Source organism: Lemur catta, chromosome 1 (assembly GCF_020740605.2).
Source record: "Lemur catta isolate mLemCat1 chromosome 1, mLemCat1.pri, whole genome shotgun sequence".
In the NCBI taxonomy this organism is placed as follows: Eukaryota; Metazoa; Chordata; class Mammalia; order Primates; family Lemuridae; genus Lemur; species Lemur catta.
Window position 1 is genome coordinate 279,614,769 of NC_059128.1, and position 23,268 is coordinate 279,638,036.

The 23,268-nt window shown below is 44.2% G+C and overlaps 1 protein-coding gene across 13 annotated transcripts in view; it reads left to right on the top strand.

Moving 5' to 3' along the window:
* KCNJ15 (potassium inwardly rectifying channel subfamily J member 15) overlaps positions 1–22,786 on the top strand; it is a 44,724-nt gene extending 21,938 nt beyond the window's left edge. For 8 of the 13 annotated variants that reach the window (XM_045540665.1, XM_045540666.1, XM_045540667.1 and 5 more), the window contains 2 exons: positions 17,856–17,957; positions 20,269–22,786. In XM_045540665.1, coding sequence (XP_045396621.1) covers positions 20,288–21,418 — 1,131 coding nt within the window. In that variant the 5' untranslated portion in view covers positions 17,856–17,957; positions 20,269–20,287 and the 3' untranslated portion in view covers positions 21,419–22,786. Of the gene's footprint in view, positions 1–10,002; positions 10,353–16,107; positions 17,754–17,855; positions 17,958–18,800; positions 19,301–20,268 lie in introns of those variants that run through there. The other 5 variants (XM_045540664.1, XM_045540670.1, XM_045540674.1 and 2 more) reach the window with 5 other exon arrangements.
* The last annotated feature ends 482 nt before the right edge of the window (positions 22,787–23,268 follow it).

Sequence of the window (23,268 nt, forward strand, 5' to 3'; positions counted from 1 at the left end):
TTTGACCATCACCACTTCACATCTACTAAATAATAGGTGTAGAATCTTGCTGGATGGCAAATCAAGGTAGTGATCCACCCAGTTCATGTATTGCTTAAACAAATTCAGCAGCCTCCTGAATGATCTCCCTGTAGCTGTTGTCCTCCCTCTCAGTCTGTCTTGCTAGATGAGCCTGGCTTCCTTTTGCCTGTTGGAAGATCAGAGTTTTCGGTTTGACCTCCATGGCCTTTTAAAAACCAATGCCGGCCGGGTGTGGTGGCTCACGCCTATAATCCTAGCAATCTGGGAGGCCAAGGCGGGTGGATCGCTCGAGGTCAGGAGTTCGAGACCAGCCTGAGCAAGAGTGAGACCCCGTCTCTACTAAAAATAGAAAGAAATTATCTGGCCAACTAAAAATATATATAGAAAAAATTAGCCGGGCATGGTGGCGCATGCCTGTAGTCCCAGCTACTCGGGAGGCTGAGGCAGGAGGATCAGCTTGAGCCCAGGAGTTTGAGGTTGCTGTGAGCTAGGCTGACGCCACGGCACTCACTCTAGCCCGGGCAACAGAGCGAGACTCTGGCCTCATGCAAACTTTCTCGAGGCACCCCAGTGATTCTTGACTATGGATACACATTAAAAGCAAATGATGAGCTTTTTTAAAAAGATCAGGGCTCAGGCTCCTTCTCACAACCTCACCCTCCAAGAGATTCTAATGTGATTGTTCTGTATCAGGGTCCAGGCATTAGTACATTGTCATATGCAGCCATGGTTGATAATCATTGGTAATTGATGAACCCTAGGACCCAAACAAGTAGGATACTTGAAACATGCTTTACCTACCTCCCATCCTCTTAGCTGGGCAATTCCCTTTGTCCACAATCTTCTTTCCCCTATTGCTTCTTCCTACAGAAAATGCATGAAGACTTCTTTGGTTATTCCAGTGAGAAGGAATCAGTTTTTCTCCTGGAAATCCTTAGTACTTTTTTTATAAATCACATTCATTCATGAGAGCGAGACAAACCCTGTGTTAGACGTGGACGACATGGAGAGGAATAAGACAAAGTCCCTGTCTTTACACAGCCTACAGTCTTGTGGAGTGAAACATGTGGTCTAGTGAGTACCAACTTTACAGAAGTATAGATGTGTCCGTGGGATACTGTTAAGGCATGAGGGAGTCTATCTGCTTGATATAATAAGAGTTATGTATGCATCATCTCCTCCATCAGATGGTATACGTTTGAGGGCTGGGACCTTGTGTCACTCACTTTTATGTATTTTGAAGAAGACAATAGTGTTTTTGTTTGTTTGTTTGTTTGTTTGAGACAGAGTCTTGCTCTGTTGCCCGGGCTAGAGTGCTGTGGCGTCAGCCTAGCTCACAGCAACCTCAAACTCCTGGGCTTAAGCAATCCTCCCTCAGCCTCCTGAGTAGCTGGGACTACAGGCATGTGCCACCATGCCTGGCTAATTTTTTTTCCATATATATTTTTAGCTGTCCAGATCATTTCTTTCTATTTTTAGTAGAGACGGGATCTTGCTCTTGCTCAGGCTGGTCTCAAACTCCTGACCTCAAGCAATCCTCCCGCCTCGGCCTCCCAGAGTGCTAGGATTACAGGTGTGGACAGTAGTGTTAAATGTTCACTGAATAAATGAGTGAGTGGATGAATGACACGTTGATGATTAGAAGTCACTGGGAAATAATGGCAGCTCTGAGGAAATAGCACCATAGCTCACTGCTTGGGGTGGGGGTTGGGGGCTCCCATTAGAGTTCACAGAACCATGTCATAATTTTCAGTCCCAAATTATATGTGTTTTACAATTTATTCCAATCATCTTTTCCATAGTTCATTTAAAGTGGTAATCCAAACTGCATATTAGAAACCAGGTCCAGTTTCTAATGACTGAGAAGTTGGTAATGGTCTGTCCAAAATAACACTCAGCCCCTTTGATGTTAATAAGCATGTCCTGGAAATCAAATGTGACGGTTTGACGGGTGATGGGAAGGACTGAGGGGATTGGGAAGAGCACCTGCCCACCCCACGGACCCATGAGCCTTCCCTCCTTCCCCTTGACTTTGCCATAAATCTCAACTTAAATCTTTGGGCCTGTTAAAGACGTTGTTGATAGAGCTGCTAAAATGGTCACCAAATGCATACAGACAAATAGGTCCCTGCTATAATTTCCAAGCTAATTTTGTGTACGTGTGTTTGGGGGGGTGAGGGTAAGTTAGATTAATGGGGAGCCCACGTGCACGTGAGGGCAATTGCACTCCTCCAGTAGAAACCTCCAATGGACAAGTAACTACAGATGTGATTAATCGTAACTAAGAAGTAAGCCGTTCTCGGGGAGAGAAACCACAGCTGAACTTCCACGTCCTCTTTGAAACTATTAGTGAGTCACAGCATAAGGATCATCTAGCAAGTGAACTGAAAGGGTTACTTCAGCTTCCCAGAGCGTCTGAGTCAGAACATTATAGAAACTCATCTCCCACAGAGAGAGATCAACATGTAAATATAAATCATTTCAAAAAAGAAATTTAGAAAACTCCATAAGTAATGACAAATGCATACAAATCACTCATATTTTGGGCCATATTTTTGACATTCATTTATTCTTTAATTTATGTATTTATTATTAATCTATTTATCGATGCATTCATTGACTCATTTATAGAGTCATCAGCCATTACAACTTTTTTGGAGCACCTAGCACATGCCAGCGACTGCCCTCGAAGAACTGGCCACCTAGGAGGAGAACAGATGCATAGAGTGCAGCTATATTGTTCTTTCTAGTGGTAAAGAACAGGCGTGGCTCATAAAGTGGGGGGATTTAGCCAGGGCAAGTGCCACGGGGGCAGTTGGAGGCTCCAGTACTGCGTGGGCTGTCCTGGCCCGGGGGGCAGTGAGTGGGAGCCAGGGCAAGTGCAAGGGGGCGAGAGTCCCCACGAGGTGCCAGGGGCTAGATCTTAAAGACCTAGGACGTCAGGTAAGCACTTTAGACATGAGCATGTAAGAAATGAGGAGTAATTAGGGTGGACACATGGCACTGCCCTGGACAAGCTCTCATTTTTGAAAGGTTGTATTTGCATCTTAGACCGACTGTCACAGGGGGCGCGTAGAGGGAGTGAGGGGCGGTGAGCAGGCCGCAGTGCTGTGGAAGACAAGCGGGGAGGGTCCGCACCGTGTAGCCGGGGAAGGACAGACTAACAAAGAAGGGAAACGAGAATTATTTAGGAAATAAAACCTAGGATGATATAGCTGCGGGTCATAAAGGAAGGAGGAAATGCAGGTGGACTTTAGTATCTGGTGTGGGTGACGGCAGGGGCCACTCTAGGAATAAATAACACAGGAGTAGGAGCAGGCTCACCGCAGGGTTGGTGGCAGAGCCTTTGGTGACTCAGCACAATGCACTGCCGGGGGACAGTGACTTTGCAGGCATGACGCTATCTGGTCTCCCATCAGTGAACAGCTGTGTGTGAAGTAGGGGACTGAGACAGAGTGACTCTCTCTCTGCTGAGCTCATCACCACAACCCCTGAGTAGGAGCATTCTTGTTGAGACCTGGGGCTGTTTTTCCAGAGCTGGAAGATTCCAAGTTCCCTTGGCTTCCATGCATGCTTGCGTGCACACGTGCATTCAGCCATCACTGAGCCCCTGCTAGGACCCAGGCGCTGGCCTACACGAGGTTAGAGGTGGCAGCTTACATTCCAGAGGGGCCAGTGGGGTGTGATGGCAAAGAGCCGGCTTTTGGGTCAGAGAGACCAGGATATAAATACCGTCACCACTACTGACCTTTGGCAAACTCCTTATCTGAGCCTCCATTTACTTATTTTTACCAGAGTTTTTCCAGAGTTACTCTGAAGCTTGGAGTTATACATGTATAAACTGCCAACGCAGCACTGGTTACATATTCATTTTCAACAGGGGCAGTTGGCAGTTGTTAGTATGATAATTATTGTAATTAGATATATACAAGTAAGCAAACAACTCCACTATGCTGAGTTAAATATTCTGGGAGACAGAGCACAGGGGCACATGTAGGGACAGCACAGAACCCACGGGAATAGGTCGGAGTGCACCTGCCTGAAAGAGCGATGTCTGAAAGGATAGAGCTGAGAACACCAGCAAGAACGGAGGTGAGCTTATCGGAGGGGTCGTGGCGTGTTAGAAGGCATCGAGTCAATCAATGGAGGACCAACCCATGTGGGCAACCGCAGGTCACTCATCATGGCTTGAGCAGATAGCAAGCTGAGGGGTGGCTGGTGCCAAGGCCAAGGCAGGCAGGGCTGATTTCTGAAGGGTCTCCCATGCCATGTCCACAGGTTCAGGAGCTGAGGCTTTGCTTTGTAGACAAGGGGGCCGCTGAGCTGGGCAGCAGAGCATTTCAGGGGTACCATGAGACTGCACAGTGGAGAGTGCTTTGGGGGAGGACAACTTGAGACAGGAGCTTCAAGTACAAGCCTGCTGCAGTAACCCAAGAAAGAAAATTTGTGGATCTAAACCAAGGCAGCGGCAGCGGAGGAAGAAAAGGGACAGTTTCAAGGGATATTGAGGTAAGCTGTGGTACTTATTTTCCAGCACCTGAGGGTCTACAGGGGGAGTGGAGCTGACTTGGGCGATGGATAATGAACCCAGGCCGGATTTAACTGCGATGTCTGTGGGCAATCCAGTGCAGGAGGCATAGACAGGGGACTGTTGGGCTGGCAGTGACGAGACCTGGGAAGGGCACACGAGGCTCAGGCTTCGTGAACAATAAAGGTGGCATCTAAAGCTGTGGGAGTGGATCTGGAGTGTGAGTTTAGTGGAGAGAAAAGAGGAGGAATCTACAAATGGAACTAAGAAGGAGCCAGGAAAACAGGGAAGGAGTTGGGAGCGAGTAGTAACAACAGTCTGAGAGGCTGCGGAAATCCCAAGTGAGGGGAGGGATGAGACACGCCCACCGGCTGAGCTGCCAGTGACCTTGACCTAGTGTAGTGGGGGCAGAGGACGTGCTCCCTTGGTTGAAGGGCAGTCACCCAGCCATCAAGGAAGCAGAGGAAAGTGTCCTTTCTTTCTCCTTCAAGCTCTTTCCAAATCTACCGATGCTGCTCCACAAAGCTGGGCTTGGCGGTGAGAGCATTCTCCTTAGATGAGCTCCTGGTCTCTACCCAGGACAAGCATTCTGGCCTTTTTCATGTCATGGGTTTTATTACCAATGACCAAGAGGAAATGGGAGATGGCCACAGAGCAGACATGAGGGCATTGCCAAGGTCTTTCAACGAGGGTCCTATTACCAATTTCACCTTCTGAAAGTTGGATCTCTTGATTTAAAGTAGGGCTGAAGACAGATGCAAGGACGGACATTAGGAATTGGCCAACTGGGCTTTAATTTAGGGGCCAACTCACTTCACGTGACAGACTTAACAGTCTTCATTCTGCCTCGTTTTCTTTAACCAGTGTTAAACATGTGGAGGGGGTTAGAAGTCTAGTCTCAGAGGAAGCTCCTATCTAACTCAACCAGGTGTCACTTTGCATTAATGCCTGTTACACACTATAGACAATGTAGATATTTGAAAACTTACTTGCAATCACTACTGCATAGTGCAAGCTGGCTCCAAAATTAAGCTAAGGTCTATCTGTAGTTCAAATTGGACTAAACTAGTCTTTTTAAAGTTGTAGTAGGGCACACAAACATGAACGGTAGGGTAGATCTTGTGAATTAAAGGATTCATTTTATTCAATCAGTAATGTGTGTGTGTGCATGTGTGTTATTTTTCTTCTCTTCCTTTGGCTGAAGAACGTTTGTAAGCCGCTCACTCCCAATACCAGGGGTCTGTCAGGGGGAGGGTGCAGGGAGGTAGCTGCTATTAGTCAGAATGGCCGAGACTCCTGACTGAGCACTCTTTCACTTAATGTTAGCACCGCAGAAGGTCTGATGACCAGGAGTGGTCAAGACCTTGGTTTCCAGCTATGTTTCCCATAAAGGAAGTTTTCAGATAAAAGCAAAACACTGGAAAAGAATTGCTGACTACAAGATCATTTTGTACTACTGTATGGTGACTTATAAACAGTGCTTTTTTTTTTTTTTAATGAAGTTAGCTAGTGACCTTGAACTTTCTCCAATAGGTAAAGCCATATGACCAGCAAGCTCCTCAGAACCCCTTTCTCAACGGAGTTATAGGAGAAAAGTCAGCCTCAATTCCACCCCCACGGCATTTATTTATGGAATGAATGACCTTCTCTCCATGTATCTAGAATGATGCTAGTTCCAGGGGCCATGCACGGGAGAAATGAGAGAATAGTCATTCAAACCGTTCTCCGTGTTCTGTGCTGTTCAGTCCAGGTGAGCAGTGATGCTCACAAGAGGCCAATGAGCTTTGCACCTCCAGCCTCAGCCTCATCTGGGGGCCTGTTAGACATGCGGGTTCTCAGACCTCAGCCCAGACCTTCTGAATAAGATCTTGCATTTTAAATAATTTCAGAGAATTTGCATGCAAGTTGAACAAGCATTGGTCTAAAGCAATGGATTCAAAAATTTATAATCACCCTCTCCCTCACCACACACAAGAATACTTAGGGACATGCGCACACAATATATACACTTTTGTCCTGTACTAGTATAATATTACATACATTTTAAAATATGCATATGATATAAACATTAAAGGGATGAAGTAGAAGCTAAATCTGAATAATTCTAATATTTTGTTACTGAACCTGCTTGGGTTCCTGGAGTGTCCCACACTGAGGACATCGGCTGTGAAGGAGCAGGTAGCTGAAGGGAATCGTAGAACCCTTTGTCTACGATGGCCAGCGTACTTAGGGCCCCATGGAACACGAAACACACATAGAAATAATTTGTTGGGCTAAATTGAATATGTTTTGGTCTTTATTGGCTTTTGAGAAATGTACAACTCATTTTCACCTCAAGGTAGGATATTGTAGGACATTCTTTGTGCTAAGAATGAAAATAGAAAATCTGAATCTTTATTTCTAGTTTGGGCACTCAAATCAGTGATGTATACCCCCAGCAACAAGGTATTAATATTAATACCTGGCTGTGGACTGGCTTCCTCTCTCTGACCTGTAACATTGTGTACAGTATCTCGAAATGTGCTGCATTGGTCACTAAATCTGGGCAGCTCTGAGTCCACTTCAGTGGCATCTCTGTCCACCCTCTGCCTCCCTCCAAACATTAAGTCCCTACCGCACGCCAGGCCTTGTGTTTGGCATTAAGGATTAAAAGATGAATTCAACACCCACCCTGTGGACCCTGGTCTATGGGGAAAGACAAGGTCCAAAAGAGACCATTACAGCAATACAGTGAATGTTAGCATGAGGTGTAGACAAGAAGCAAGCAGCCAGACAAACTGCCTGGATGCTGGAGGAGATGACATTTGAGTGGGGCCTTGAGGGATGTGTAGAAGTTTACTGGGCACAGGGCAGAGAAAGGATATGGAGTGAAGGACCTGCCCGAGCGAAGTACTGGGCAGAATCTGCTTTCTCAGCAATCCCCTCAGGTGGGACGCAGGCTCTTCTAAGTCAGGGAAATCAAACATTAAGTCGACGTGAAATAACAGCCCAGAATCTTACTGAAAACCAGGTTCCTGGATTTGTACAAGCAAAACATCTCTGAGAGTAAATGATTTCATAAGGTTTGGCCACGACAGTGTGTGGAAAGTTTCTTTGTATAACACAGTAAGTACCTTCTCATTTACAGTAAAATCTGGAATACTTGGAAATGGTCTCTGCAAGGGAAATTGAATTTTCAGATTAACTGCATAAAAATGGAAAGTCTGGTTGAAAAAACCTGTCTAATTTTATTTTCTTTTGGAGAGATAACTGCTGTTAACATTTTAAAGGCATTTTATTTTAATCTTACCTAGAGAGAGAAGCAGAGGAGTACACTGTATGTTCAGCTGTATCAGTTGCCTTTTTAAAAACATATTTAGCATTTTGCCATCATTTTTAAACACTGCATAATATTTCAGCCTAAAACTATTAACATTTTATAAATTTAAAACCATTTTCATATTATTGGTGATCCAGATTGCTTTGAATGCCTTAATATTATAACTAATGTAGAGGACACTCATATGTAATCCTGTTGCACATTTCTTATTGATTCTTAGAAGTAGCTTTACTGGGTCAAAGCATATAAATCAATAGTTTAAAACTTTAGGTGTACGTTGTCAAACTGTTGCCCCCTAAGAAAAGCTATGCCAAATTACGCTATCAGATGCCATGTATGAAGCTATGCATTTCTGCATACTTGTCAGTATGGAATGTTGACATATCTTTCAACGTTTTTGGTAATTTGATAAGTGAAAGGTGAGTCCCTGGTACCTTTGTATTTCTTGGACTGGTGCCTCCTACTCTGCCAGCCCCAGGACTGCCTGGGGCTCCGTCTGGGGTTGCTTCTCCCGTACCCTACTGTCTAGGGAAACTCAGCCACTCTCACGGCTCAAATTCCGTGTGTAGACTTAAGCACTAAGGGCATTCCTCCTGCCCAGCCTCCCTACGGAGTGTTGGGCCCAGCAGCATGGACCCGAGCCCTTACCTCTGTTTGGGTGACCCCCAGGCAACCCCCAGTGCACAGCCTCAGACCTGGAGCCTGGATCTCACCCTTGGGCAGGGGGAGTGCTCCTTCTGCATCAGGGTAATGTACAAGAGTGAGCTCCACAGTGACATCACAGCAAAGCCTCTAAACAACTGGATGTCTAATAACGTGTGTGATTTTTAAATTACAGAGGAAGATCAGTGTCCTCTGAATCAGTGAAATAGGCTCCCCCCAACCCACTTCATGTTCATGCCAGGAAACCAAGAGTCACTTCTGAGACCTGGTCTTCTGCCCCTGCCCCCAACATCCACCTGTTGGAGATGCCTGTTGACTCCCTCTGGGTCCTGCCTCTCGGAGCTCCTGGCTTCTCTCAAGCTGCTAACATGTCTTGTCTGTAGTTTCGGCTTAGATTCCTGAAAGCACCAATGAAACAGACTCTCAGCCCCAACGTTTGCCTCTTTCCAATCCACTCTCCATGTTGTGCCAAAAATGATCACTTTAAAAAGCAAGTCTGATCCTGAGACTAAAACCTGAGTTGCTCCTTGTGCTCCTAGGACGAAGGGGAGGGTCCTCAAGGAGCTCCCAAAGCCCTTCACGGCATGGCTCTGCCCTCTGCTACCTGTTCCCCTCTCCCCTACCTCATACCCTCCCCTCTTCCTGGAAGGTACCATGCTCTGTGCCCACTCGGGCCTTCGCAAATGCCATGTGCCCCTCTGCCCTGACACCCACCTCTCACCTGCCTCCTTACCAGCCTAAGTGGTTCTCAGTCTTCATGTCTCCACTTTAATGCCACCTCCTTAGGGAAGCCTTCCTGGAAGCCCAGCCTAGGGCATGTTATACGCTACATGTTCTAGTCTCTCGGCCATCCTTGACTTTCTCCCTTGTTCTTCTCACAAGTGTCTTTAAATCACCTGCCTAAGGATTTATTTAGTGCCTCTCTTCCCTGTTGTATCGCAAAGTGCCGGAGAGCGGGGGCCGAGACATCTCAGTGCTGCGTCCCAGCGTCCTGTCCAGCCCTGGGCGTCAAGGAATTCCTGGCGCGCGAATGAATGAATAAATGTTAAAGTGTTGAAATGTCTTCTCACCTTTTTAACATTTTTTGAATTGTATATTTACAAACATTGCCCATTTAGGGGTCGGAGGTTCTTGTTGATTTATGAGAACTTTATATAATCAGAATATTAACCCTCTGCTGTTCATCTATGGCAAATGTGGTTTCTTTCCATAAGTCATATCTTATGTTTCATTTCTTGTAAGCACATAACGATAATAGCTAACACCTGTATGACAATTAGCATGAGCAGGCAGAGTTTTATGGTACTTTATATACTTTTACCTCACACAACCCTAGGGGGTATAGAAATTATTATTCTTGCCATTCTGCACACAGGGCCACTGGGTCTCAAAGGGGTTAAGAAAGTTGTCCAAAGTCACACAGCCAGTGTTAAAAGAAACATGATCCTGTACTCTTAATCTTTAAACTACGTTACCTCTGAAGAAGTGTTTGGAGTTTTTTTAAGTACAGAGGAGGTAATGTTCAACTTGACTTTTGAAGGACAGGTGGGAGTTAACCAAGACAGGGTGAGAGTGAGGAACCTTCAGGAAGGAATCGCACACCTCCAGCCGTGGGGCCACGAGAGCACTGAGCTGCGGAGCCGGGGCTCTCTCTGAAGCGCACAAAGCTGAAGAGGGGCGAGGGCCAGGGATTAAAAGAGTCTTTATGCTTCTCAGAGGTGTTAAGGATTTGTCTTGTCAGCACTGGGAGCCACTGGAGGATTCATGAAAGGACATAGTGTCTGGACTGGTGTTCTAGACGGGCTGGTGCTCTCCTTCCTGGTAAGAGTCATGATCAAACCGCGGTAGCACAAAGCTGCGCGTGACTGTGTAGTGTATTAACTGTAAAAACCCAGCTTCCTAATTCTGAGAAATGCTGTAAACACCAAGAATTACATTTGTATCTGAGCTTTCTGTTCCTTCCTCCTTTGTTTTTATGTCAGAAGAAACTGTGCCATTACTTCCAGGGTAGAGGATGTTGGAATGCCTCCTCAGTGATATTTTGTTCCAATTAGGCGAGCAGCAACACGATGCTCATTACTAACGGTGCTTGCAGTAATGTCCTATTGGAAAGGGAATTAACTCTGATTCTCATTGCTAAGTATCTGGGCAATTTTTATAAAAGACACTACTGAGTATCTGAGGTGGATAACTGTTAAGAATGTCAAGAGAGTGTTGTGGGAAAATCAGTCAACGAGGTGTCTGCAGGTGGTCTGATTTCTGTGACATTGTCAGAATTACTGCATTTAGAAACCTCATCCACAGCCAGACTTAATCCCAGGTCCGTGGAGCCTGGAGAAATTATGGGTAGAACTCAGGAGGATCCGTGATCTCAGATGAGGGGAAAAGAGGAGAAGTTTGTTTTCAATAGCCTCTATCTAAAACTTATATTTTCTTCACTACGAATGTGTGCAACAAAGCACAGTTGTACTAACTGCAACTATGACTTTGTCATAGTAGAAATCACAGATATTTGAACAACACATTGCAGTCATTTCAGAGATCTTGAAATAACAGCATTTCTGCTCACCACACCTTCAAAATATTAGCTTGCATTTAATGTTTGAAAAAGAAGTACATCTTTGTTTTTTAATATTGTAATGAGTATATTTTAATATTAGTGTCTTCTGTTTTCTTTATTATTTTATTTTTATCTATTTAACACTTTATTCTGAGAAAATAGTCATATGTCTCTGTAATCCTCCATAAAGGACCAAACAGAAAATGATTAAGAACCCCTGAGCTAAAATGTTAAAGATGAGACCAGCTTCCTAAGCTTTCCGACATCTCTGATAAACCACCGTCCCACATGGTTAGAGATGTTTTCAGAGTCCCAACTGGGAATACCTGGATGGCTTTTCTCTAAAGAATGCCACCTTTACATTAAACCTTGCCTTTAAGTTTTTTGGACTTCTGAACTACTGCTGAGTATAAATTTGCTATTCCCCAGGGATGACAGATTTAACAAATAAAAATGTAGAACTACTCTGTACAATGGTACACATATATCTCTGAATTTCAGGTAAACAATGAATAATTTCAGCATAAGCCTATATCAAATATTGCATGAGACAAACATTATTTGCTGTCCATCTTAAATCCAAATTTAACTGGGATTCTTGCATTTTACCTGGGAACTCTACAAAACACAAAAATTGGGCCAATGGTCCTCCAGCTAATTAACTACAGGTGGTTAGAATGTGTTTTCTTACACTGTTTAGTGATGGAGATTAGTTAACTTCCAAAGGCCTCAGTTTCTGATTGAATGTGAAAGTATTTTGAAGTCTGAACTTTTCTTATTATTGCTCAAAAATCACAAGTGTCTGTGTTTTCAACTTTGGAACAAGCAAACGGCTCGGAAATATTACCAGTCCTTAAAGTAAATTGACCCCAATCCAAGAATTCTGGTATTAACTGTGTTCCCCTGAGATCCTGTGAGATCAGTTTCTGTCAGAGAAATGTGCTCAAAGTTTAGACTGACAGTGAGATTGGATTTTGAAACTTTTTGACACTTGTCCCATTGTTACGTTGGTTCCAAACCAAGCAAAAGTCGTCATTTCCATTGTCTTGTATTGGATGAGATTCCAGTTGTGATACTAACTAGCATGGAGATCAGTGGCGGGAAGAATTCTACCCTTGCACGCAGGCGAATCACACCAAAGTCCGTTCCATCATTGATTTGTAGAAACCAACGCTTCCAAATTGATTTTAAACAAAGGAAAAATTAGTCAGCAGGAAGCCAGAAAAACAAGCCAGTCTGAAATTGGTGTCTGTGTTTATGATGTGCTTTCTATGTTTCTATGCCTTCATCTCAGTAAAAAATATCATAAATGTGAGGCAAAGAAAGGTAAGTGTGAGTGCTAAAAGGTGGTAGACTCAATGTCCTAATGAGAGAGAGATTAATTTAGGGGAAAATAAGTTTGAAATGTTGCAAATTATATAATGATACATTGTACAAATGCAATTCTGGTCCCAAGCAACTTTTCAAAGTTATACAGAGACAGGAGTTAAAGAAAACGAACATCCTTGTTTGTGCCCCACTTTTCTGCCACTTTGAATGCTCCAACTATGCCCAGTTTGAGTTTCATTAAATAAAATACCTGTTTCTCTGCAAGTCTGTCTGCAACAAAATAGATGCCAACCATGCTGACTGATGCCAGGTGACAGTCAGACAAATCCGAATGCTATATGTTTCCTTTTTCTTAACCAGATCATCCTGTGCTGAGCCACCTTCTCCTCTGTGTCACATTTAAACTAATCCAGACAAGAATAGTGAGATTCTATGAGCTATTTGAAGAAATCTCTTTCCTGAAGAGAAAATTCGGGGCAGTGCACTGTGGAGGCTAATGCAAGACAACTCGCCTTCCCCTCTACTCCACAGCCGCCACCTCCAGACATAAATTTTCCCGTTTCACGAGTCATCTCGCAACAATGCGTGCCCCAGCCGCGCCGTGATTAGAGGGGAGAATATGCTTATTACCCAAGTTCTTCGCATGTTGGAGCAGGGAGCGACCGGGGGTGGTAAACCAAAGGAAATTTCCATTTGCTCTCAGCCGTGGCGCCTTCCTACTCTATAGGAAAGTTAGCTGTTATTAAGTAATAACGTTCAGCTGAGGTTGGTCACTCGTAACAACAGACAGCTGGATAATGTTTTATTTGGGTTAGCCAGCTCTCTCGCAAATAAAGGGCCTGAAATTAAACTGTCTTTACAAAAATATTCAGCAAATGATACCTCTGCCTTAATCGAGCGCTCAGATTCTTTGCCATGGAAAGTGGAAAATGAGTCTCCTGTTGAACCCAGTATCTGTTTAAACTTGTCTTTGCTGAGTAGAGAAAGGCTGGTGTTCTATGGGATGGAAAAAAAATGCAAAAAGAATCTGCATTGAGGAATAAACCGCATTTAGAGATGGAAAAGGATTTTTTTAGTACTTATGGAATTCGAAACAATAATAATGGAATGGAAACATAGGAAAAAGGCTTCATGTTTGACCACAGAGGCAAATTGGATCATTAGATGCTCACATGCAATGCAAAATGTGGGATTTTTCTTTGAAGGAATAGTTGTTCCTTTTTCAATGTGTAATAGGGCATTGACCAAAGCAAGCCACATGGCCACACCTGACACAAGGGAGTAGAAAACACACTCCCCCACAGGGACAGACCCGGGGAAGGATCCTTTGTGGATGGGCCCAGCAGAGAGGTGCAGTGAACAAGTGGGACCAACATACAGTCAACCATGACAACCAAAATTGCCACAGTTCTACCAATAAGGTTCCAAGTTAATATCTCCAAAACATAGATTATTGAGATATAAGAAACCAGCTTGCAAACATGCTATAATCTCAATTCACACTTCCCTGAAATCCTCGTGATTCTCATGGAGAACAGTAAGCACTTTCACAGCCTCTAAGGAGCTGTTCCCCTTTTTAAGCCATCCTCAGTTCTCGGTGGTCAGAAGGAAAAAGTGATCTTGCAGAGGGAAGTATGGTTTCCCTAAGACATAAAAACCAAAGGATTGCCCTTTGGAATCTGCTGAGAGTTAACTTTGGCCACTCTGTTCTTTTTAGATGAACACGTGTGCATCTGAGGCCACCTGGGCAAAGCCATCTGTGTCCTCGTCTGGCATTGGCATTGACAACGTCAAAAAGTGAATTCAAAATAGTGAGACCAGCCTTTGCAGCGAATCCTAGACTGCTTGCAAGTGCAGGGAGGAATATGGCACGAGGCCAAAGCCAAGGTCCCAGTGCATGTGTTTGTGTGACCAGAGTCACAGGGTCCAAAGGAGGATAGCTAAGCCTCATTGCTTTTATTTTCAATTGTTTTTAAACCTTTTGAGCTCAGTGAACCCCAAGTAGATTCTCATGAAGCATTTTTTTTCCACTTAATATTTAAACCTGTGTATACCTAAAGTGAAATTTAATCCAGGCATTTTGGATTTGTAGACAGAGAGAGAGAGAGATCATCAAAAAATTGATGTGTCAGAAATGTTTGACATGCAAGAAAGCCTTTTAAGCAACTATTCTTACAAACAGGAAGCGATGTTTTGTCAGAACTTAAAAGCCAAATCCCCACATTCTAATTTTAGTGAGGAAATCCAAAGTCACAATTCGATTCAGAATTCATCCTTCTGCACCTCACACCCTGCTTAGAGGTATGAGATGAGATCAGAGGAGCCCTGGTCAAGGAACTGTAGTTTGAGGGAGCTTCCACTCCCCATTTTTTCTATAAGTGAGTTATAAGTATTTTTCTGTGGGTCCCTCCACTTTGTTAGTCCACCATGGAACACAGAGGAAGTTTTCTCAGGATGGGCAAATTGAAAACCTCCAGAATTTGGCCCAACAGAGCACGAAGGTTTTAGATAATCTCAGTGTTGTACTTACTAGGAGTAAAAAAAAAAAAATTCTTCTTAAGCTGAATTTATTTTCCTGGACAAAGCATCCACCTGACAGTTAGCTGGGAGATCCCAGCTTTGGGACTGCAAGGAAAGTGGCATTGTGTAAACATGAGTTGGCTACCCAAAGTGATGGCTGAAAATCTACTGTGGGAATTAGAGATTTCTTTGTACTTAATTTTAGTGAATATTTTTACTAGAATTATTTATATTGTAATACATATTTAATAGAAATATAATGTATTGCATTTATATATTTAATATCAATTTTATAATATATGATACTCATATAATCCACAACATATCGAATTTAGATAACACCTGTAAGAAATGTAAATAATATGTTATCATTTTGATCAGATTCTCCATACAGTCCTGCTTTACAAAACTCATGGCCTTGGGCCCTGGGTAGCTGGCATTCATCTATGGGAGAAGCTGTACATTCCTGACAATGAGCAAGCGGGTGTCCTCAGTGCCTGGGTGAAACAGTGTTCTCAAAGGATGCTGAGGCAAAGTGAGGACATAGGCTCTGCATCAAGGGGGGAAGCTGTATGTTGTAGTGTGGCCGTCCCCAGCGTGTGTTCCTGCAGCAGCAGCGACACCTGGGAACTCGTTAGACAGGCAAACTCTCGGGCTCTACCCCAAAGCCTACTGAATCAGAAACTCCAAGCCTTCTAGGTGATTCTGGTGCCACTAAGCTCAAGCACCTGTCAGGGTGGTTGCAAGTGTGGGCACAGAGCTTGGCTGCGTAAGTGCACCACGGCCACGGCTGGCTGTTGGGAACTTGGGTGAGGAGGCACTTACCTTCTTTGTGCCTCAGTTTCCTCGTCCTGGAATAGTGGTGGTGTTTACCTCTCAGGGTGGGTGGGAAGGTGAATGAAGTTCACATGTGGAAAGCACTTAGAGCAGTGGCTGGCACGTGGCAGTGTGTCATCTTCATATCATGATTATTGTCATTACTGATGTGAACCTTTATTACTATCTTACTTATCTGAACCTTTGTCATATGATTTTATTACTGATATTGTCGCTGCTTGTCTGGATGTCCTTTCCCACTGTGGACCCTTCTGGCTCTATTTTGACTATTCTTACTTATAATTTGCTTACATATTTCTTCTTATTGATCTAGTCGCTTTCTGGGCCTTTCCAGGCTGATTTCTCTCTGATGCAATAGTGTGTTCCAGCTGGCTGTGGCTGGTTTCTTTGGTCGTCCATCCTCAGAGCCTCTTTCTTTGACAGAATTTTTTTCTTCCCTATAGATGGTATGGGAACTCCCTTTCCATTTTCCTCATTTTCATCGTTTTGTCACCAGCATAGGAAGTGTAGTTCATACAGCTAAATCCCCTTTGCAGCGTGCCTACTGGTTAGTTTTGTTTGAGACTGTGTTTGTTTTCTTCCCTTTATCTCCAAAAAACAAACACCACACAGCGTAAGCATGCAGTGACTTCATGCCATGCATCTTTTATTGGTTGGAAGTAGGAGAGGGTAGTAATGAGCTCTCCATTCACTAGTTTCAAGAACTTCCCTTCAATAAAGTTATCACCATTCTAAGAATTACAATCCCGACCCACAAGCTGGAACAATATAACAAACACTGCAGAAATAAACACTATTTCTAGAGACTAAAGAAAACTGCTAATGGTTTGCATGGAATAGTGCTTTTCTGGGGGATTAAGAGAATGGAAATCAGGAGAAAATATTCTTTTATCATTCTTCCCCTCCTTAACTTTGGGGAAACTCTGTCCCTTAACGTCTTAGAAGTTAAGCCAGATGGATTGCAGAATCACTAAGGGGAAAAAAAATGCAAGGCAGAGCACAATTTTATAAAATGAGAGTATGTACCAATAACAAAGTAAATGTCATAAAAGAAGCCTGCTGAGGACAAAAATACTATAAATTAAGAGTATATGACGAAGTGTAAATAATAAAGCCTACAGGTAACATTGATGGGTGCAAAGCTACTGGGTCTTGTTAGAGCAACGACAAAGAAGTCATTCGCCAAATGTGCTGTGACCACACTGGATGACACAGCCTATGGTTGATAGGTGAGAATACTTTAACTATAAAAGAGCAATCTTTGTAAATAACGGGTGGATCAGAAAAGGAGTATGAAGTATGTGTGCCTGTGTGTGTGAAAGAGAGATAAAAATGTTTGGGGACTGATAAATAGGTGGATGATGATAGACAGATAGATAATAGATGATTGATAAATAGAGGATAGATTGACAGCTTAAGAAGTATTTCAGAAAAAAAGGATACAAAAGAACCTCTTGAGTTTAGAACAGCTGACATGAAACTGTGAAGGTCTAGAGGGGATTTTGAACACTGGTCCAGCTCCCAAACACTTAGGACTTCATTCCTTTCTGCCAGGACCGAGCTGTGTGACTGAGAGGTATCCCTCCATGTCCCCAGGGTTCAGTGCCCTCCTTTGTAAAGTGTGTGTCCAGTGGGGTGGTTTTGACAATTTTTTCCACTCTAATATTCTGTGACTCAACAGTAGTAATGCATTTCCACAGGCGGTAAAAATATTCTAGACTCTTCCCTTCCGACGCTCACTGTTTACTTCCTCTGCACTTCCCCTTCCGGCCTCCTGTGCGCGCCGACCATTTCATAGCGGGCCTCCATGGAAGTGGGTTGACCCTCTCTCTCCAGGGCGTTTTACTACTGAGCTCCCTCCGGGGGCTGGGAATGCTACAGCGAGGGCTGTGGCTGGGGTTCGGTTTCATTCTTAAAACATTCCTTAAACCTTCACCCCCGTCTGCGCACTGTGCCAGATTACCAGGGATTGGGAGGTAAACGCCACGGCCACAGCCTCTAGAAAGGGGTGAGAGCTCATTTTTACCGGGGTGCTCTCATAACCACCTGCGAACACCACCTGTCCCTCTTTCTTTCAGGCAGTAGCAGAACCCCATGGTAGCCAGGCGGGTGAAGGGGAGCGAAAACGTGTCTACCTGCCTTGAAGAAGACACCTTCTGACCTGCCACGTGAGTGATCAGGTAGTGGACTGTTCTGAGGGCATTGGGGACTGTAGGGAGGGAGGACAGAGCGGACCACGGCACCCTTTGGCTGCTGACCGCCAGCTGCTCTCTTTCCCACAGAGAGATGCTGCACCCAGCACATCCAGAAGTCTAGGTGCTGCTCTGTGATTTACGTCCACCAAACCCTGATTAGGAGGTGCTGACCATGTCATTGTCTCCAACATTAGACACGCAGCACTGCAGCAAGAGAGCTCTCAGCAGAAACAGGGAGAAGGTCCAGCTCATCCCCAGCCTGGCTTGCTGCCGCTTTGAAAGAGAGGTTAAAACAGCAGCTTCATGGTTCTGCTTCCATAAAAACAGGGCCAAGCTTCCCAGAATCTGGTGCAGGGCTGAACTGGGAGCTTTCCTTGTGCCCTCAGGACACTAGTGCATCATTCACACTGGGAAATTTAAGCCTCTGTTTTTATTTCAGTAGATTGAATGGCACGCACTTTCCCCAGCAGTTTCTTTTAAAAAAAAAAAAAAGTGCATGCAGTTACTTGTACAGAAGCTACATTTGTCTCTGGCAGTGCTCATGTTACGAGCTTGTCTACGCACTTGGGCACGCCAGCATGGCGTTTCGTTCCCAAACCTTGGTGGTGGTTGCTTTTTTCTTTGTTACACTGAGAAGTGTTGCTGAGGGTATGCTAAAGCCCACATTCATCAATGATATCCTGTACTTTTCTCCTAAACTGTTCCCAAGAAAAGTGGAATTGGCTTCAAGGTCAAGAAGTTCCGAATACCTTATGGCTCTTCTTTGAAACAAAAATAGAAAAGTGACTTTCCTTTCTAAGAAAACATCAATCATATCCAGGGAGCCTTTTGTAAATGACACTCTTTTTTTCCCCCCTCATGCTACCTTGTCTAAGAAGACACACTCCTAATAATGTAACAGGAAAATTAAAATGCCCGGCAGACCCACTGCATCCTGAACAGGTGTTCGCCTCTGACGGATACAGTTTCCATTTCCTTGAAGGAATTTGCCCATAGGATTACTTTCAAAACTTCTACTGAGATAATGCTCCTCTAACAGAAAAGAGTATTGCATGAATCATAAACCACCGTATATCAGTTCCTTTTTTTAAAGGGGGTAATTTTTTTTTTATTCTTAAAATACCAATGAGGTGGGGAAAAAAAACATGCCAATCAGGCAGAGTTACCCTGTAATCACTCACTTCATCTTTTTCAATAGGGGAAATTTACTTCAGTCACAGGGCAGGTACTATAAAATGCTGGCAGCGCCGTGGTCAGCTTGTTCCTGGCTGTGACCACAGGGCAGAGTGTTCCCTGGGGCTGAGTGTGGTGCCCAGCGCTTGTTCTAGGTAGGTCTTTCTGCTACAATGTTAGATGCCTACACTTACTTTTTCATTTGTTCTTTAAAATAGATTCCTCATGCTGGTTCTATTTAATTCTAAAGAGTAAAGCAGACCTTTTGTGCCCTACCTAAATGTCATACCTAAAATGACATTGGGCTCACTTTTCCAAGAATAACCAGCCTATTGATGGAGCCATTAATAAAGCTTAATTATGTGCTATTGAATATGTTTTTGGTTGTTTGATGACTGAGTTGTTTTCCAATGTCTTCAAAAACTAGAAGAGATCATGAATTCTAAATTATTCATGGGATTGGGGAAAAATTAATTGATATTACAAAGAATGTCTTGCAAAAGGTACATTTTAAAAATGTATCAATATTACCTGAGTTTTTAAAATTTATAACAATATTCTCCATTGCTATATCAAGAACTATCTTATGGATGGCAGATTGTAGGTACATCAGTACTGACCCATGCTCAGTCAAATAATATTTTTATTTTCCATAATTGGGAATTTATGATAGCTGAATATAAATAAATATTCGTATTACTCTGTGGGATGTATGCATACGAGTTTGTTATCACAAAAGAAGCATAGCAGCGTTTTTTGGAATGTGAGGCTCTGTTTTGGCACTTTACCTCATTTAATCATCACAAAGCCTTGAGGAGGAGGCTTTATTGCCATTTCAAAGATCAGGGAGCTGAGGTCCAGAGAGGTTAAACAGCGTGCTCCAGGTCACAGAGCGGGTGAACTGCAGAGTCACCCTTTGACCCAGGCCTGCCTTCCACCAAAGGCTGCGCTCCCACCTACCCTACCGGCCCCCTGAAGTGCAAAGCGATGGATCTTGCCTTCAGAATTCCCCTTTCTCGCATACCTCCATATAGATTCACGCTTTCTTCCCATGATTATTCTATTATCTGGAAGTTTCACCACATATGACCGCACTGAAATGTCTTTCTTTGTCATTCCTTAGGTGACCCTGCAGGCTGGCGATGGACGCCATCCACTCCAGCATGTCCGGCGCGCCCCTGGTGAAGCCCACGGCTGCGGGGGCCGGACTCAAGGCCAGCAGACCCCGCGTCATGTCCAAGAGTGGGCACAGCAACGTGAGGATCGACAAAGTCGACGGCATTTACCTGCTCTACCTGCAAGACCTGTGGACGACCGTCATCGACATGAAGTGGAGATACAAACTCACCCTGTTCGCCGCCACTTTCGTGATGACCTGGTTCCTCTTTGGGGCCATCTACTATGCCATCGCGTTCATTCACGGGGACCTGGAACCCGGCGAGCCTGTCTCGAATCACACCCCCTGCATCATGAGAGTGGACTCCCTCACCGGGGCCTTTCTCTTTTCCCTGGAGTCCCAGACAACCATCGGCTACGGCGTGCGCTCCATCACCGAGGAGTGCCCTCACGCCATTTTCCTCCTGGTGGCTCAGCTGGTCATCACGACCCTGATCGAAATCTTCATCACGGGCACCTTCCTGGCCAAAATCGCAAGACCCAAGAAGCGGGCGGAGACCATCAAGTTCAGCCACTGTGCGGTGATCACCACGCAGAACGGGAAGCTGTGCCTGGTGATCCAGGTGGCCAACATGCGCAAGAGCCTGCTGATCCAGTGCCAGCTCTCGGGCAAGCTCCTGCAGACCCATGTCACCAAGGAGGGCGAGCGCATCCTCCTCAACCAAGCCACCGTCAAATTCCACGTGGACTCCTCCTCCGAGAGCCCCTTCCTCATTTTGCCCATGACCTTCTACCACGTGCTGGATGAGACCAGCCCCCTGCGAGACCTGACACCCCAGAACCTGAAGGAGAAGGAGTTTGAGCTCGTGGTTCTCCTCAACGCCACTGTGGAATCCACCAGCGCTGTCTGCCAGAGCCGCACCTCCTACATCCCGGAGGAAATCCACTGGGGCTTCGAGTTTGTGCCCGTGGTTTCTCTCTCCAAAAACGGGAAGTACGTGGCCGATTTCAGTCAGTTTGAGCAGATCCGGAAGAGCCCGGATTGCACCTTTTACTGCACGGATTCCGAGAAGCAGAAACTGGAGGAGAAGTACAGGCAGGAGGATCAGAGGGATAGGGAATTGAGGACACTTTTGTTACAACAGAGCAACGTCTGACCACAGGGGTGTCACCTCAGTTTACCTCCACGGGCTGTTTCCACATCAGAACTCCCTGCAAACACAAAGGTTGCTGTGAAAACGACAATGGGTAGACACACTCCAAAAAACTGTAGGAACATACGAAATCCGTCTATTCCTTTGATCTGGTGGCTAAACAAGCATTTCCATGTTTGAGAGGGTTTAAGTGCTTTGTCTGGAGTGAACTCTCAAAATTCAGATTTTCTAAAATGGGGCTACATTTCAAAGAACTTGGTATAGGGCAAATTTGGAATACTGTCCTGTTGGATAAACAGATATTTAGCAATGCCGATATTGAAAGTAAATGCATTTCTATACACGAATATTAGCAATAATATATTTATTTAACCAAGTATCAATGGCATTATGGTGGGAGGTTGAAATGTGGTTCAGTATTCACTTATGTCATTGCTTTAAAATATTCTCTTTTTGTTCAGCAGGGAAAATTTTATATATAATGATAGCTCTCTGGTTATACCTGAAAAGGGGCAGGGTTTTACTTATAAAACGTAGTAATTCCATTTTTACATTTCTTCAGTGGACTGAATTGTATGAAATGAAATGAAATTGACCAAATTAGCAATTAACAGTTGTGGAAACATATGCAAGTGGAGCTGATGCTATTGTTCCCATTCATTTTTGTTGTTGTTGTTGGAATGCACTTGCCCTTTCTATTCAAAATGTGGCCCACAGACTGGCAGTGTCAGTCCCATCTAGGAGCATGTCAGCCGTGTAGAGCCTCCAGTCCCAGGTGCACTTACAGAACCAGAATCTGCATCTTAACAAGACCCCCAAGTGATTTGTGCACAAAGGAAAGTTTGAAATGTCCTGCTCTGGGCAGCATTTTAAAAGTAACATTCTGAAGCCATGTGGAAAACTGACTCTTGTGGGCACCACGTCCACATGGCATCCACATCTGTCCTCTCTTCAGTTCACTGTGGGCCAATATTCCCTGCGGCCATTTCATTTCTTATCTATTAAAGTACCTTACCCACAAAGGAACTGTGTAGAATTATCCACTGACATTCCGAGACCAAAATAAAGCTCTTGAGAGTAATGGCTGTCAATTCCAGTTGGAATTAAAAAAAAAGAAATTAAGCTGCATGACAATACAAGAAAGTTCCTCAGATGCTGAAATGTGTAAGGTCAATGGGGCATGAGGGACAAGAAACAAGATGACTCTGAGATGTATGAACAAAATTTTATAATCTCATAACCTTTAAAGAATACCCTCACTGTTTAAATAAAGCTCATATGAAGAGTAACACTTTGCCTCTGACAAAATTTAGGGGTCTTGTGCCCTGCATTTTGGGGGGCAGAAAAATAAATGGGTTAGGATTGGTAAAATGTGCAAAGGTGGCTCCTCATTTCATTCAGACCAAGACAGATTTGTGCATCCACTCAAGCCGAACACAACCATGGATGTGCAGGCCCTGCAAACATGCACAGACATACACTTAATCCCACACACACACACATACACACACATACACACTTGCACACGTGTGCATATGTGCTGATTCTTTAAGCATAACTGTGCTAGTCATCAGTGAAAGACATTTGTGATGACGAGAGCAAGTCCTCCCCGAATGGGCTCGTGTATATTGGTTCTATAAAAATATGAACATTGGGACTAAGATAAAATGGAGAAAATAAATTGGATTCAGATTATCAGTGAAATGATGATATAGATTACAGCAAATCCATCCATATCTTGATGTGACTGCATTTGAAAATGTCCTTCCATTAAACAAAAAATGTGCCTAAAACCTCTGTCCTGGAACTGAACTATTAATAATTTATGGAAGGTGTAGGAACAATGGGGGTAA